Source organism: Heloderma suspectum, chromosome 11, assembly GCF_057233095.1.
Source record: "Heloderma suspectum isolate Gila_16-S chromosome 11, 16-S_ref, whole genome shotgun sequence".
NCBI classification, from domain to species: Eukaryota; Metazoa; Chordata; class Lepidosauria; order Squamata; family Helodermatidae; genus Heloderma; species Heloderma suspectum.
Window position 1 is genome coordinate 2,857,051 of NC_139468.1, and position 17,131 is coordinate 2,874,181.

At 50.9% G+C, this 17,131-nt stretch overlaps 1 protein-coding gene across 4 annotated transcripts in view; it reads right to left on the reverse strand.

The window, feature by feature from the left end:
* Positions 1-17,131, reverse strand: part of MYO1E (myosin IE) — a 109,442-nt gene that overhangs the window by 1,316 nt on the left and 90,995 nt on the right. For all 4 annotated transcript variants that reach the window (XM_084816629.1, XM_084816631.1, XM_084816627.1 and 1 more), the window contains 7 exons: positions 13,371-13,540; positions 12,364-12,509; positions 11,070-11,216; positions 8,877-9,034; positions 8,686-8,778; positions 7,024-7,225; positions 1,485-1,654 (listed from right to left, as the gene is read on the reverse strand). In XM_084816629.1, the coding sequence (XP_084672755.1) occupies positions 1,485-1,654; positions 7,024-7,225; positions 8,686-8,778; positions 8,877-9,034; positions 11,070-11,216; positions 12,364-12,509; positions 13,371-13,540 (1,086 nt within the window). The remainder of the gene's footprint in view (positions 1-1,484; positions 1,655-7,023; positions 7,226-8,685; positions 8,779-8,876; positions 9,035-11,069; positions 11,217-12,363; positions 12,510-13,370; positions 13,541-17,131) is intronic.

Genomic DNA, 17,131 nt, shown 5'->3' on the forward strand with positions numbered 1-17,131 from the left:
ACAGATGATCTAGCAAGTAGTTCTAATCGCTAAACTTACCAAATATATCAAATGGCAAAGTTGTGAAAGACTGAGTGCCTTTGGACATCGCACCAAGCAAGGGATCCTGGCTTAATAAACCACGATGCGAAAGAGCAGTGTGCTGGTGCGTGCAGTCCATTCACTTGGCCCAGTAAACAAACCATGAAGGGGCAGCTTCGTGCTACACCAAGCCCAAGATGGCTAAGAATGCCCAAACAGGCCAGGAATGGAGGCAAGCTTTTGTGCAGGTTTTCCCCTTTCTAAAAGGCTAAAATGCCTCTCCGAAGGGTTCGCTACTGGGAGGAAGCACTTTGAGCTACAATAGGCTGATGCTTTTAGTATTCTGGCCCCATTCCTTTTGCTTTGGACCACCACTGGAACATGGCGGCCTCTGAGAGCTTCCCCTAAACTGAATTTGGTTCCCAGCTGAAAGAGGTTCCCCAGCCCTGCTATGGGGAGAGTGGGGGGTGGGGGGAAGCATTGCCCCAGCCCTGTCTAGGCTGCCACGGGCATGTGTCCATGCGCAAGGGTAAGGCCATCTTGACATGGCCCAGGAAGACTATGGGGAGGAGCCTAAACCTGTCAGCTGAAGAAACAAACATATCTTGCTTCTCCTGTCATATGTACACATCCAATCGCTAAGCTCAACATCAGAGATCTTCTCCACGTTTCCTTCCTTCACGCTCTGAGATGGGGTGGGTGGGTAGGCAGGAGAGGGCCTTTTCCATCACATCCTCACAACTGTGGAATGTCCACCTGAAAGAGGCTCACCTGGTCCTGTCATTGATGGCCTTCCCCCATGCTGTTGAGACCCAGCTTTTTTGGAAAGGGTTTTGGTGTGCCCCTGGGACGATAATGACTGGGTTTTTTTAAGAACATAAGAAGAGCCCTGCTGGATCAGACCAAGGGTCCATCTAGTCCAGCATTCTGTTCACACAGTGGCCAACCAGCTGCTGGCCAGGAATGCACAAGCAGGGCATGAGCACAACAGCACCCTCCCACCCATGTTCCCCAGCAACTGCTGTACATAGGCTCACTGCCTCTGGTACTGGAGGTGGCACATAGCCATTGGGACTAGTAGCCATTGATAGCCTTCCCCTCCATGAATTTGTCTAACCCCCTTTTAAAGCCATCCAAACTGGTGGCCATCACTCCACCTTGTGGTAGCGAATTCCATCATTTAGCTCTGCGCTGTGTGAAGAAGCCCTTCCTTTGCTCTGTCCTGAATCTCCCACCCATCAGCTTCATGGGATGATCCCACTGGGTTCTAGTGTTTTGAGAGAGAGCGAAAAATGTCTGGGTTTGTTGCTGTTACTCCTTGTTTTGCACTACTGTAATTTTTTACTGATTTTGTAGCCACTCTGGGGTCTTTTAAAAGTCAGAAAGGCAAGTTATAAAGTATATTTTTTATTGGCACTTGACCAGGAGAAAGTACAAAGCGTAAGGAGGAGGAGACCCCTTACCTTCTTTGACGATGTCAATTAGGTCGTTGGCGTTAAAGCTGAGTTCATCCGTATCCTGAGCATCGTAGGCATACAGCGCCCTGCACTGGGGGACCTGAGGCTTTGGTTTGGGCTGAGGCTTGGGTCTGCCTCCAGCAGGCGGAGGTCGGCTCGTAGTTTGCCTGCGAGCGCTGCGGAGAGACACGGAAAAGCGATTAGGCTCCGTGGCCACACTTCATTCTCCACTACGCCTGGGCAGTTAGAACAAGAAAGCCTCCTAGAATTTCATGTGACCTTTATTAGAGAAAATGATCATCCGTGATATGTGTGAGACCCTATACCACATGCACACTATACAGTACAAAAGAACAAAAGAGGGCAGCTGCTGTGGACTCACAGAATCATAAGACTAGTAGGGTTGGAAGGGGCCTACAAGGCCATCGAGTCCAACCCCCTGCTCAGTGCAGGAATCCAAGTCAGAGCATCCCTGACAGATGGCTGTGCAGCCTCCTCTTGAATGCCTCCAGCGTGGGAGAGCCCACCACCTCCCCAGGTAATTGGTTCCATTGTCGTGTTGCCCTAACAGTCAGGAAGTTTTTCCTGATGTTCAGCTGGAATGTGAGCCACAGCATGTGAGCCACAGAGGCCTACACTCAAATTTCATCTCAGCAAGCCTTTGGAAGCCAACATCTCTCCATCACCCATCTGTAATGCAGGATGAGGATAACCTACTTTACGGTATTGTAAGGACAGCTGAAATATGTGTAAAGTTATCCTAGTATTCCAAAGTGCATTCAAACATTTTGCCATTTCTGTTATTGCTGTTATAGTTATGATGGGGCTAAACACGGTTTCTTTTCCCCACCAAGCTCAGTTTTAATTTTGTTTTCTAAAATTCAAGGCTCTCCCACTGGGTGTCTGATTTAGGCTTCTGCAAGGCAGTTTCCTGGTAGACGATGTCCCATGGGTTGGATCCCTCCATCTGTCCAAGATCCACCACCTGAGGCAGCTGCTTCACAGTGGGACAACCTTTGAATTTCATGGGCAGGCCTACATGTACTTTGAAGTGAGAGCCCATGAAAAAAGGGATCAAGATGCCCAGCCTGCTGAACCACAGCTTATCTTTCTCAAGATGAGTATGGGAGATTTGGGGGCCTTGCAGGTCTACTTCAAATCATGTGAAGTGCTAGTTCCTCTCTAGTCAGCACTGGTTAGGCCTCATCTGGAGTACTGTGTCCAGTTCTGGGCACCACACTTTAAGAAGGATGCAGACAAACTGGAGAGGGTTCAGAGGAGGGCAACGAAGATGATCAGGGGACTGGAAACAAAGCCCTATGAGGAGAGACTGAAAGAACTGGGCATGTTTCGCCTTCAGAAGAGAAGACTGAGGGGAGACAGGATAGCGCTCTTCAAGTACTTGCAAGGCTGTCACAGAGAGGAAGGCCAGTATCTCTTCTCGATCATCCCAGAGTGCAGGACACGGAACAAGGGGCTCGAGTTACAGGAAGCCAGATTCCGGCTGAACATCAGGAAAAACGTCCAGACTGTTAGGGCAACATGACAATGGAACCAACTACCTAGGGAGGTGGTGGGCTCTCCCACACTGGAGGCGTTCAAGACGAGGCTGGACAGCCATCTGTCAGGGATGCTCTGACTTGGATTCCTGCATTGAGCAAGGGGTTGGACTCGATGGTCTTGTAGGCCCCTTCCAACCCTACTATTCTATGATTCTATATGGATTGTCTCTTCAAGTTGCCAGTGACAAGATATAAAGTAAATGGCGGAGGATCAAAGTTACTCTGCAGCACATTGGATTTAGATAACAACTCTCTAGCACAGAGCTTTCCAAACTTTTCATGTTGGTGACACACTTTTTAGACATGCATCATTTTGTGACACGGTAATTCAGTTTTACTAGCAAACCGGAGGTTAAACTAACCCGTTATAAGGGATACGGACACATACATAAATTGTAATAACGAAATGTATGGGGATAGAACATATCTCATGAAAACCTTTCATTTATATTTTTAAAAATATATGATTTGTAGGATAATAACATACATTGTTGTCATTTATGAGTAACAGTATGTAAATATGTACAAGAAAATGTGAAAAATAAACAAAATTAACTATATTTACAATACATATTAGGACACACAGGCCCAGGTAGGAGTTCAGCTGCAAAAACACATGAAGTAGAGAAGCAAAAGTCCAGCAAAAATGGTGTAAATATATATGTCTCACTACAAGGCTATATTGCTGTAAATATTTGCAATGCCTATGTCCAGAGTCCAGTTCCAGCACTCTCCGGTGGTACACTGCCAGTGGGTGGTTAATCCACAATTACAGCAGAGTAAAAATAAAAATAAATGACAGAAATCAAATCATAAGTGCCACGTGGTGGGTGGCTTGCTGTTTGCCACACTGGGTTTGGGAGGGTGGCCTCCCTTCAGCCAGCAGCAGGTGCGTTGACTGGGGGACAGCCTGCAGCTGCGCTCGCCCGGGTGACTGGGAGCACGCTGATTCCGAGGCTTCTGGCCTCCACTGAGCTCCGTTCCGACTGGCCAAGATGGCGGACGGCCAGCTTGGTGCAGTCCCAGTCCCAGGCGGCATTTCCACCCGCGTGCTACTCTGGCCTGGCCGCACAGGAGCGCAGTGCAGAAGTCCGCGAAGGGCGCGCTCGAAATCTCGCAGGGCTGGTGGCCACTGCCACTTCTCTGCACCGGCATTGGCCAAGCTCTGCTCCCAGGGCGGCGCCTCCCCTCCCCTCTCTTCGCCCTGCGCCTCTCCCTTGCCGTACTGCTCCAACACCGCCAGTCACGTGCGTCCTACGTCAAGACGCCACATGATCCTAAAGCAGCTAATGTTAAAGCTGCTAAGCCTTAGATGCTTTAACATTAGCTGCTTTAGGAAGTTCCAGGGGAGGGGCCAAGGGAAGCAAATGCGAGTAAGGGAGCTCTGCGGTGCCCTTCCGCACAATTTTCTGCATTTCGCACGACACACCTACACACTGCTGCCGACACACTAATGTGTCGCAGCACAGTTTGGAAAGCTCTGCTCTAGCAATTATAACTCCATTTGCTCCAGGAGACAAAATGATCAGAACGTCTGCATGCCCTGCATAATCTGCTTATGGTACTCCCTGCCACAAGATGCGATGAAGATGGCCAGAAGCTCAGAAAGATTTTTTCAAAAAAAGGATTTCTCCACCAACAGCTACTAGCCACAATAGCTAAATGGTTCAGAGGCAGCACACCTTGGAGTACCAGGTCCTAAGGAGGGCTTCTGCCCTCAAGGCCTGCTGGTGGGCTTCCCTGAGGCATCTGGATGGGCACTGCCAGAAACGGGATGCTCGACTAATCGTGCAATCCCACTCATGTAAGGATGGGTATAGGATTGCAGGCAATGAATATGAACCTGAGCACGCTCCGGGAGAGAGCGGAGGACAGGAAGGCCTGGCGTGCTATGGTCTGTGGGGTCACGAAGAGTCGGACACAACTTAACGACTGAACAACAACAACAACAACAACGACGTAAGCGGGTATAGGATTGCAACCTAAGTGACTCTTTGCTCTAACACAGCAGGTCTCTTTTTATATGTTTGTGTACTTTTTGTTAAAAAAAGTGGGATATATCTCAAATAATAATTTCTTAAATATGTATCTGTGAATGAGAAGCTTCAATGCAACCTTCCTCAACCTTGGTCTCCTCCAGACGTTTTGGACTACAACTCCCACCAGTCCAAGCCAGCACAGCCAATGATGAGAGATGATGGGATTTGCAGTCAAAAACATCTGGAGGGACCCAGGTTGGAGAAGCTGCTCCAGCAGGTGGCACTCCATCAGAAACCGTGCAAGTCAAAAGTCGCCCTGAACACCAGCAGGTGGCACTGCAGGCCCTCTTACAAGGTGAAGCGCCCCACTGCGTAACCGTGCATTCCCAGGAGACAGCACTTGCGCTCCCTACATTTTTAGGAACTACAAAAAATACCAGCATATTGTAGTTTAAGGGTGCAATCCTATGCATGTTTAGGCAGAAAAAAGTCCTACAACTCCAAGGGCATGCTGGGAGTTGTAGGACTGTTTTCTGTCTAAACATGCATAGGATTGCAACCTAAATCAAATAAAACCCCTGTTAATCAGAACATATACTTAATTTAAAATGGCTCCCTCTTTCTTTTAGTACACTTACTCATATTTAGAACTGACATCACTGAGACAAAAAGGCCTGGCCCACTGATTTTGGGTGCACCTTTTCTGCCTGTTGACTGCAGAACCAATTTAAGTTTCACTGTAATCCATAAACAGCTTCTGAGCCAAGATGAACCTCTATCAGGTACCACAAATCAAATGTAGCGCTAACTGCAACTCAGTTCTGTAAAATGCAAGTATTTCCCTCTGAGTGAAGAAAAACCAAGGACTAAAACATATGTGTACAGGGGGGAAGGCCGTAGCTTAGTGGCAGAGCAGAAGGTGCAATCCCAACGCCTCCGGTTTGAAAAAGGATGTTGGGTAGCAGGCAATGAGAAAAATCTTGGGGCATTGTAGGCAGTCAGATGAGTAGAAAACATGATGCTAGACGGATCAATGGCCTGGATCTATACAAGGCATTTACACGTTCATGTTGCTCTTGTGGAGCGGCTGTGGCTTGGTGGCAGAACACTGCTTTGCTTGCAAAAGGCCCCCAATTCAACCCTTAGCACTGCCAGACAGGACTGGGAAAGGCCCCTGCTTGAAACCCTAGAGGGCTGCTGCCCTGTCAGCACAGGCGGTGCTGAATGCAGAGGGAGCCAGGCTCTGACTTGGTGTCCGGCGGCTTCCTATGCTTTGCTGCGAAAAAGACTGACAGCAACATGGGATGGAATGCTGGTATGGGCCAGACTCCTCATATCAGCCTTGAAACGCATATGCAATGAGGTTCTGTTGCTGCCCAGGCAGATCCAAGGAGCTAGGAAAGAGACATACCCTTCTATGGATCAAGACCAGCCTGCCTCAAGGAAGGCCAGCATCTCTTCTTGATCCTCCCAGAGTGCAGGACACGGAAGAAGGGGCTCAAGTGACAGGGAGCCGGGTTCCAGCTGAACCTCGGGAAAAACGTCCTGACGGTCAGAGCAATACGACCGTGGAACCGATGACGTGGGGAGGCGGTGGGCTCTCCCACCCTGGGGGCATTCAAGACGAGGCTGGACAGCCACCTGTCAGGGATGCTCTGGTTTGGATTCCTGCATTGAGCAGGGGGTTGGACTTGGTGGTCTTGCAGGCCCCTTCCAACCCTGCTACCCTCTGATTCCCTGACTCCAAGGTGCCAGCCTCGCAGAAGCAGCCCTTCAGAAGAGCTCCACAGAAAGTGGCGCTGGCCTGGCCACTGGCTCTCTGCTGTAGCTCACCCAAGTGTCACCCTGAGCTTTGCTGGCTCCAGCGCCACTTGATCCAGATGGAAGCGGGAGAGGCTCAAGGCCCAGCCATCCACCCACTGACAGCCAGCGGCCCTTCAAACACACCAGCGAACCACTCAAGTACGCAGGATGCCTGCGGAGTGGCCGTCGCACAGTGCTTACCCAGCAGCACCCTGGTCCGGCACTCTGAGGAAGTCCAGGCTGTCTGGCTGCTGGGAAACCCTGCCCGATCCGCCAGAGACCTGTGGCAAGGGCGGGCACGCCATCGTTGTGTACAGGCTCCTCTGACTGGCTCGCTGGCTCACTGGGCCTTGAGGGTGCTGCGTCTGCTGCGGGATTTTTATCACCCCGTTCTGGTGGAGACCTGGAAGGAATTGGAGATGTGAGCCCAAGGGACACCACACCCCCGGTCTGGGGGGCGTGCCTTCTTCCATACTTCCCCCTCTTCATTTCCCAGCTTGGTGCTTGAATAGTTTCCCTCCCTTCATAAGATAAGAGCAGCCCAGCTGGATCAGACCAATACAGGTCCCTCTAATTGAGCATCCTGCTTCCCAGAGCAGCTTCTTTCTGCATCAAGGGCCGCCCAGTGTCCCGCCAGGGACTCTCTGTGTGGGTGTCCGGGACTGTCCCATTGTGCGATGCCCTAGCTCAACTCCCGTGCCCCAGGGGGTGGGGGCACACTTGACCAGGGCAACGGCATCTTCGGTGGCATCCACGTGAGGGCTGCCACTTGGTCACAGCCATACACGTTGGCCAAATTGCACTGCCTCGAGACACAGGAGAAGGCTGATGCCAACCTCAGATGGGCAGTGTTACCATCTTGATTAGTGGGACCACCTGCCCCACCCCCTCAGGTCAGCTTGCTCTTTCACCCATAGGCGTGATGCATGGAGACCACAAAGGAAAAGGACAGTTGCATACCTGTAACGGTGGTTCTTCGGGTGGTCACCTGTGCATTCGCACAATCCCCGCCCCCCACTCCTCTGCCCACCTCTCCCACAGGTGTTCACTTGCATAGCCACGGTTTGGGGCCGCTGCGGCAATCTTCGGAAACTGAGCGGGAAGGCAGGAGCCGCATCCCTTGACACTGCGCGGTGGCGCTGGGGGGGCCTCCCTGCCTAAACATCTCTAGCAGGTGCTGAGGGCTCTGCACAGGCGCAAGCCCCTATGTGAGAATGCACAGGTGATCACTTGAAGAACCGCAGCCACAGCGAAGCAACCCGTCCTGGTTTGTTTAAAGCGAACTCTCTCCCCCAAGCTGTCCTTGCCACAGGAAAAGCCCGCTTGTGCCCAGGGCAAGGAAGAGCTGCAGGCTAAAATTCTCACTGATGGTCCCCAGGCTTCTTCACGTGTCCATGGGCCTGCCTTGCAGGGGGCAGCAGCAGGGCCCCTAAATTACACGTGCCCAGGCCCCACACACCCTCTGGGTGGTCCTGTATCTGGTTGGCCACTGAGGGAAACAGGATGCTGTGCCAAGTAAGCCTTTGGTCTAATCCACAGGGCTCTTGGTATGTTCACACTCACACACACACACACACACACACACACACCAAGTTAAAAAGTTAATAGATAAACCTCATAGTTAAGATAGTTAATAGATAAACCTCATTCTCAGGGAGTCAATTAAAACAATCTAAGCTTGACAGACCCAAAGGCTCCCCCCCACCCCCCCGGAAATGTCTTCACAAGATACCAAAAGACCATCAATGGGGAATCCCAAAGTCTGTTCAGGTGATCCACGATGGACACCAGGTTTGGACCGTCCCGGAGCACCCGTCGCCAAGACATACATTCTAAGAGCCACCCCAAAATGCCACCACTCACCGGGGGGAGGGGGAGCAGCCCTCATGGGGTAGGTGTGGCCCTGTGTCCGGCTGGCATGGCCTCTGCTTTGGGTCTCGTTCCTCCTGGTGGGGCCTGCAACGCAACACAGAGGATTCACTCCAGCTGCCAACGGCCGCGCAGGCTCTGGCTGCCATCCCTCCCCCCGCAGCCTCGGAGAGCTTCATACGTACGGGAGTTCTTTGGGAGCCCAGGCCCGATGCTGACCTGCAGCACTTTATTACTGGGCTTGAGAAGAGCCACGTCTCCCTGGCCCAGGCCGAACTGCACCTGGCGAGACCCACCGGTCTTCCAGGGCCCCCAGGTCTCTTTCTTCAACTTCACTTCAAGCCTGGTACAACGTGAGCAGAAAATGTAGTTAGTGGGATGCGCGGGACGTCACCCACACGCCTCGGGGGCCGACGCAACTCCCTAACATAGGGAGCAAGCTGGAATTCTCCCAAAGGACCACCGTCCCCAAGGAGAGGACCAGAGACCGGATCTTGCATCTTCGGACTGGAGCTGAGACGCTGAAGGATCTCTGGCCCAGCCCACACATCTCGACTCCCATGGTTTGTTGAAACCATGTTCGCCATGACGGGTGGGGGTGAGCAAGCCTGCTGCCTCCCGCCCACTCCCACTTCATTTCCACTTTGCTAAACAGCCCAGGATTGCCCTGTTTCTGGGTTGCTTGCCATAACATCCGAACCCGGAACTCTAGATGGTTGGGTGAGAATTGACCCAGAGTTTTAACCCAACAACAAACTGTGGCTAAAAACTCTGGATTGCTTCTCCCCCAACAACTCAGAGTGCCAGGTTTGGACATCACTGTGAACAACTTGGGCTGTTTCGCAAAGCAGAAGCGGGAGAGCTGGTGAGAGGCATCATGCTGGCTGACTCCTGGGCCATCACACATGCAAGCTGGATCTCTGTCCTTGTTCAGTTTTCCTGGAGCCTCAGGGCTGGGGATGCGACATTTAGAAGATGCACAGGCTGCGGGCAAACGAAGTCCTGCTGAAATGAACGGGCGCTGCGCAAGAACGCAGCTGTCCCAAGCAGGGCTCCTGGGGCCCATCCGCTGGTGTTTGGGGTCATGAGCCTGCCCATCCGCACATCCCATGTGTGTGGCAGAAGACTGGGTGCAGACACAGCAAACGTGACTGAGGCACAGAGAGTCTTACGTCAAGTTAAAAACAGCTCTGCATGGTCTCTCCCCTCCCACGCATGATTGTTAATTAAAGCTCCCTCTGTTTTGTTCTGTGGATTTAAGAATACCCAGGAAATGACACCAGCAAAATGCATTCATTTTTTGAGACTCCCACACAAGCTGGGAAGTGACTTGCCTTTAAAACAAAACAGCCACAAACATTCCTGGATGGTGGGTTTTGCATCGGAGTTAATCTTCTCTCTTTACAGAGCCGGGCTACTGTTTGTTCACATCATACCACAAAGGGAAATAACCCCCATTCTTCTGTAACCCCAGCTGTGGAACACAGCACCCTTCACAGCGCTTCTGGAAAACGACCGTGGTCAGACTGGGATCTGCCATGGGGAAGCGAGTGCAAGGAGCAGGCCGCGGCTTCCCTTTTCCTCTCCTTCCCATGGCACCAGGGCCCCAGGGCCCTCGTTTGCTTAGCTTAATGGGAAAACGAGCTCTAAGGAGAGACACCCACGCAAACTGCGCCATGCAGGGGGAAGAGGGTCAGCCCTCCATCTCCTGGGCCCAAGCGGGACCCCCCCACTCCAGAAAACAGGCCTCTCGGCTGAAGTCTGACAAGAAGCATTCTTCTGTGCTTACGGCCAAATGAAGCCACACTTGCAGCCACGCTCCCTCTCCCTCAGCAGCCTGCTCACCACTGTGAAGGAACTGGACCCAAGGAGGGGCTGGAAGGCTGTTCTGGCCTGCTGTGAGGAAGGCCCTGCTCACATCCTCTGCCCCCCTCAAAGCTCAGCTGGCAGCTGCCCCTCCCTCCCCCGGACCTCCACTGTCGCTGTGACACGGGTCTCCCCCACAAGGTACAAGCGGTGCAGCCCAGCTGAGCACAGAGCTGAACCCCAGCAGCCTCCCCTAACCTGGTGCCTGCCAGATATTTTGGACTACAACTCCCATCAGCCCCAGCCAGCATGACTAACGCTCAGGAATCCTGGAAGTCATAGTCCCAAGCATCTGGAGAGCAGCAGGTGGGGGGAGGCAGCTCCACGAGACTGACGTGCCCGGGGCCCACCCTTCAGCCAGCTCACCCACGGCTCTGCTGGAGCCCCTAACGACCGGGCTGCCCCCCAAGTTACCATGGGGGCCACTCATGTGTATGGTCGAGCCGGCCCTACAGCAACCGGAAGCCAGAAAGAGAGAAGGAACCTGGCTGCTTTTAAGCCCACCCACTCACGTATTGCTGAACTTCAGAGGTAGCCTCCTTTGTGTTTTCTCCTCATAGCGCTTCGTCAAAAGGCTGAGGAACTCCGTCTTGAAGACCGACTCAAGGAGACTGTCGTATTCTTGCTCATGTAAGACAAAGAGGTCATCCTGCATCGTGCTGTGGAAGTAACGGTGCGACACAAGACATTCAACACATGTCTTTCACTGGGCAGAAGTCTAAATAAAATTCTGGGTATGTTTTGAGAGTTTAAAAAAACAGCAGCAAAGTTCTACATTTTATATTAAGGGAGTTCTATAGAATGTAAATATAATTCTAATATAATATGAATTGTAGAACTTTTGTTTTACAACAAAATGTTGCAGTGCAAGGTGCTCCTGTTCAGGGTTCCAGCCAGCCAGCCAGCCATGCCTTCTTCCAGCATACTCTAATCCATTACCCGCTCCCTGCTCTTTTCCTATGTTTTTCTCTTTAGACAGACAGACAGACATCATTCCATGCCCAATGAGCATGCTCAGTCCTCATTGGGCAGTTTGGGGCTATTTTTCTTTGCCTTCTGTCCTCTGGTTCCCTCAAGACTGCTGATACCCCCCCTTTCCTATGGTGGCCCAGCACTGCCTCCAGGAAGCACACGAGCAGGACATGCCTCTTGTCTGCTTCCACACCTCAGCACTCAAAAGGTATCTTGCCCCTTAACAAGGAGGCTCCACTGACCTATTATGGCTAATGCTTATAAACAACAACTACACCTGTCAACCATGAATGTATCTAATCCATCCTTCCCCAACCTGGTGCCCTCCAGATGTGTGCCAATGTATCAATGGTCCTGCTGGCTGGAAATCATGGAAGTTGTGGTCCAACACATTTGGCAGGAGCAGGTTGGGGAAGGCTGAGCTAATCCTTCATAAAAACTGTAAGAGCAGCCTTGCTAGGCTGGATCAAAGCAGGCCCTTTCCAGCCCTGCTTCCCACATGGGTCAACCAGATGCCTCCCGGAAGCCTACAAAATTCAAAACAGCTGTCACAAAATAGACCATGCAAGACTTAAATCAATCTATCCTTGGTATTATAGGGCCACAGTTGTGGACCTCTGTTAAGGATGAGTTGGACGAATCACGTTCCGCCATGAAATGTGTCAGTTCTATGGCCTATACACAGAAAAGCCCTCACGACCCTGGGCTTTATTTCAGGAGGCCAGAGTGCAGCACCTCAATGGCCGCTGCTGCCCACAGGCCCGTCCCTCTCAGCGTAGCCGCCTGTCTCCCATGACCCTCCAGGCTTTTCCTGTGAACAGAGGCAGCACTGACCTTAGAGAAACGGAGAGGATCCTTTCCACCTCGATCCGTCGCTTGAGCACCTCCTTCACTAGGCCTTTCTCTGGGCCCTGCTTTACCTTTTCACGCCCAATCAGGTACACGCACTTTGGAGAGAGAATGAGGTCTCGTTTGATGCCCTGAAATAAGAAAAGGCCTGTGGATACTGGTGTCTGAGCTCCCAAAAGGAAGGGAGCACAACCACCCCAATATGTTCGCCGTACGGTCCATGTCCTATCATCTGGAAGAAGATAAGGATACGCCTGGGTGTGATGGATTCAGCCCAAGATATTCTGATGCCAACAGGAGGGAAATCCAATATGGCGCGTGCATGCACCCCCCCCCACACACACACAGGGCACAATCCATGGGGAAGTTCTGCTGCACAAGCCTCATCAAAATGAGCTTCCAAAGAGCCCTACCAAGGTCTTGCGCAGCTCCTGTTCATTTCGATAGGGCTCGCCAATGGATCGTGCCTCTTACATTCAGATCCATCTGCACACCACCCTGCAGCCCGTAGCAGCACCCCACATGTTGCCCCACGGCGAGGCTGACCGCCCTGCACGCAGCCACGTGAGGCTGACTGTCCAGGTCCCATCTAGCTGTGGAAGTCCACCAATGTGGTATTTGGCGAGCCACGGGGCCTCCCCCTCCCGCGGGCCTTGGTTTGCAAGCAACATCAGCCATGCTGAGCCCCTCCCACCAGCCCTCCGCTCCTCCTTCTCCCCTCCACCCATCGCTGTTCCCTTGGACGCGTGTGCTGCTGCTCAGGCTGGCTACCAGCACTCCAGTTCTGGCCGCCACGTTTTCGTACATCGTCGTGGATGGGTGAGATCTGAAGGGAACGTGGCTGGGCTGTCCACCACAAACAGCAGCTGCTAGCTGAGGGCCCCGGGGCAGACACCGAGCCGGCCCGCCCCGCCGCTGAACGGAGCAGCCCTGCCACGGGGCAAGGGGGGGCGAGCAGGACCCAGGCCCAAAGATCCTGCCCACAGTTGTACCTTAAACCTCCTGTCGTACTTGGTGACGGTATCAGCAAAATCGACCTTTTCCCGCTTGCCTACAAACTGCCGCAGCTCCGGATGGTCCTCCATGCCTATGTAGTCCCCCACAAAGTTCCGGTTGATGCTGTTTCGCCTCCTCTCCTTCTTGTTCAGTAGCAGATCGGAAGCTTTTGAAATGGGGAGAAAGCGCTACTTACCACCACCCCGCTATAAAAAGGGAGTTTTGCAAGTCTGAAAAGCAGAAAGATGCTGCCTCTTCAAAGGTCATTTAATTTACAACTTGCGAAAGGGCTAAACACCCTCGCACTGCGGAACTGAAATGGTACATTCCTCATGCTAGGACCATACCATGAATATGGGCCTACTTCCAGAGAGGGTCCGTGTGGTGCAGTGGTTAGGATATGTCAGACTAAATTTGGAGAGACACCAGTTTGAATCCCTTCTCAGGTCAGTGGTCAGTTACCTTCTTTAGGTCAGTTACCATCTCTCAGAGTAACCTACCTCACAGGGTTGTTGTGAGGAGGAGGAGGAATGTATGTTACCCTGAGCTCCTTGGAAAAGGGGCAGGATAAAAATGTAATTAATATCAAGGCATTAGAGTCCCTGTTCCCTAACCTTTTATGTGATTTCCATTTCTTTGATTCTGTTCGCTTCTGGGGCTTTTTTTAGTTCTCTTGTACCTAAAGTGCACAGCAGTCCTCCTTCAAGTGCCCCCTCATTCCAAGGCTTGGATGGTGGCAACAAGAGAGAGGGCTTTTTTGGTAGCGGCCCCGTGGTTCTGGAATGCTCTCCCAGGGGTAGGTCACCTGGCACTCAAACTGCTTTCTTTCTGGCACCAGATTAAGACTTACCTGTTATCCCAGGCTTTAAAAAAAACCTGAAGTCTTTTAGGGTGCACTCCCATGAATGTTTAGACAGAAAAAAGTCCTACAACTTCCCATGGCTGGCTGGGAAATGCTGGGAGTTGTTGGGAGTTTTTTCTGTCAAAATATGCACATGATATGCACCCTTAAAGTACTGTAAAATATTTTTGCATTTTTGTGTTTTATTATCTTAGTCCTTGCATGTTATTATCCTAATCCCTACAATGTGATATTGTATTTTATGCTGTGTTGCCACATTTATTTGTTTTATATTGTTGATTTTATTGTGATTTTATTTGTATTTTCATCATTATTGTCAAATGCCTACAGAAATTTATTTTATGAGGTGCTTAACAAATTTAATAACAAACAAACAAATACATACATAAATACTTAAATACATAAATGCAATAGTATTCTGACTGCAGAATGGGTTAGAGAATGCAGAACTCCACTTCTGGAGAATCTCAGCTTTCATGTTTTGATTAAAGAGGAAGTTTCTAGTCCTTAAGGTTATGAAGATATGCTTGAAGGCATGTAGGAAACTGGATTCTCAAAACCAAAGAAGATTCTCAAATCTGCTGGATTCTCAAAACCAGAGAAAGGGCTCAATAAGGGGCAGACCTTCAGTGCTCTGCACAGTTCCTTGTCTCCCCCATTACTAGTAAAAGCAGAATTAATTATGTAAATTAGCACAATTATACCACTTGCAGAATTCAGCTTTTCTGGAGGAGAATTGTCAACTTCTAGGCCAGGGGTCTCCAACCTTTTTGGACTCGTGGGCGTATTTGGGAATTTGAGATACTGCTGAGGGCACTGCCACAAAATGCCTAATCAGTGGGTTGTCGCTTGAGCATCTACCTGTCACGTCCATGGATCTTAGGCTGCATCTTATTCAGCAAAAACGTTTGTGTCATGTCTATTGGATGCTGCGAAATCTCTTTTTAATAAGGGATTGCCTACCTCACCTAACTGCTGGAGGTGCAATACAGCTAATGCTTCTTTTAAACATATGTTTTGGCAAAGTCCAGTAGTTGTTTCTTGGGGGGGGGGGGGTTATTACAGAGAATAACTATGTACTGGAACAGTCTTTAATATTTGCTGATCTACGTGCTCTTTTAAATTATTTACTTGCTTCATGGAAATTAACAAAGGACCAGCATAAATTGATTATCTGCACCATTTTGACAGCCAAAAGAATACTACAACATTGGAAGGATAAACACTCCCCTGTTATAATGCAATGGACTGAGGAATAATGGGCTCAAGTGACAGAAAGCCAGATTCCGGCTGAACATCAGGAGAAACTTCCTGACTGTCAGAGCAATACGACAATGGAACCAATTGCCTAGGGAGGGAGTGGGCTCTCCCACACCGGAGGCATTCAAGACAAGGCTGGACAGCCACCTGTCAGGGATGCTCTGACTTGGATTCCTGCATTGAGCAGGGGGTTGGACTCGATGGTCTTGTGGCCCCTTCCAACCCTACTATTCTATGATTCTATGAGGACCTTACAACACTTTCGGTATTTGAATGGGTGGAATATGGACATCACCTTTAAATGGATATTTGGAGATCTGATCCACTTTTGTTGCAGCCCATGTACAATTGCTAGAAAGTTGTATGCATTTCATACAAATCCATGTATACATATAAAAATGGGGAATAAAAAACAATAGAAATACATATCTTTTAGGTGCCCGTGGGTGCCGTGTCGGGACCCCGCGTTCTAGGGCATGCTCTTGAGAGGGCGAGCTGCTTAAGGGAGGGCCACAGCTGCAGGTTGGAGCCCCTGCTTCCCATGCGCAGGCCACAGGTGCTATCCCTGGGAGCACCTTCAGTTTAAAAAAGAGTCCCAGGTAGCAGGTGATGGAAAATAGAGGAACATAGGAAGCTGCTTGATACCGAGTCAGGCTATCGGTCCACCTAGCCTGAAATTCTTGACACTGCCTGGCAGCAGCAGCTCTCCAGGGCTTCAGGCAGGTTTCTTTCCCAGACCTACCTGGAGACGCTGCTGGGGACTGAACTGGGGACCTTTTGCATGCAAACCAGGGGCTCTGCCACTGAGCTATGGCTTCCCCCTCAAGATCTTTTCTTGAGACCATGGAGGGTCTTTGCTGCCAGACAGAGCGGACAATACCAGACTAGATGGACCAATAATCTGGCCTTGTATAAGGCCACATCCCGTTCCTAAGAGAGGTTTTGCAGGATACATGATTGTAGCCAAAAGGATCAGGTAGCAGGAAAGGCGTCTCTCACTTGGAAAGCCACCACCCATCAGAGGAAGCAATACTGGGCAGAGGGACCAAAGTTGACAGACATCATGATGCCACCACCTCTGCTTGCTGTGGGGGGCCAGTATTTCCTTAGAAAGCAGCACTATCTTAATGTACTAAGGCCAGAGACATGTATGGGTTTCTAAGAGAGCAGAGAGTGGTTTAAGAGAGACATCCCTTCCTAAGTTGCTGTAAGGACTGGGCCCTACATCTCTGCAGAAGCACCCAGAGAAGGTGTGGGAACAGAGTCAGAGGAGGAAGAGGGCAAAGGGGTGAGGGAGCTACCAAGGCCACAGGAGACATTGCGGAGAGACAGTGGCAGAGAGGAGTCTTTCCAGATGCCGGCTATCTGTTGGATCAAAGCCAGGATGGGTCATTCTCCACCCAAGTGGGAATGCCAGATCTTATGGTGGGGGAGGAGTTGGGAGTGATGGACCCAAGAATCAGACGTGTCAGGTGAGGAGGAGCAACTTTGGGAAGTGAGGCGATCTAACAGGTTGGCCACTCAGAAGGGGACCCCAGGGGAAGACCCTCCCTGGAACAGCCACGCTGGTTTCCTGCTGCTGGCAGGCACCAGTTTTGTTGCGGTGTCCTAGCATTCGACAAAGAGAACTTCTTG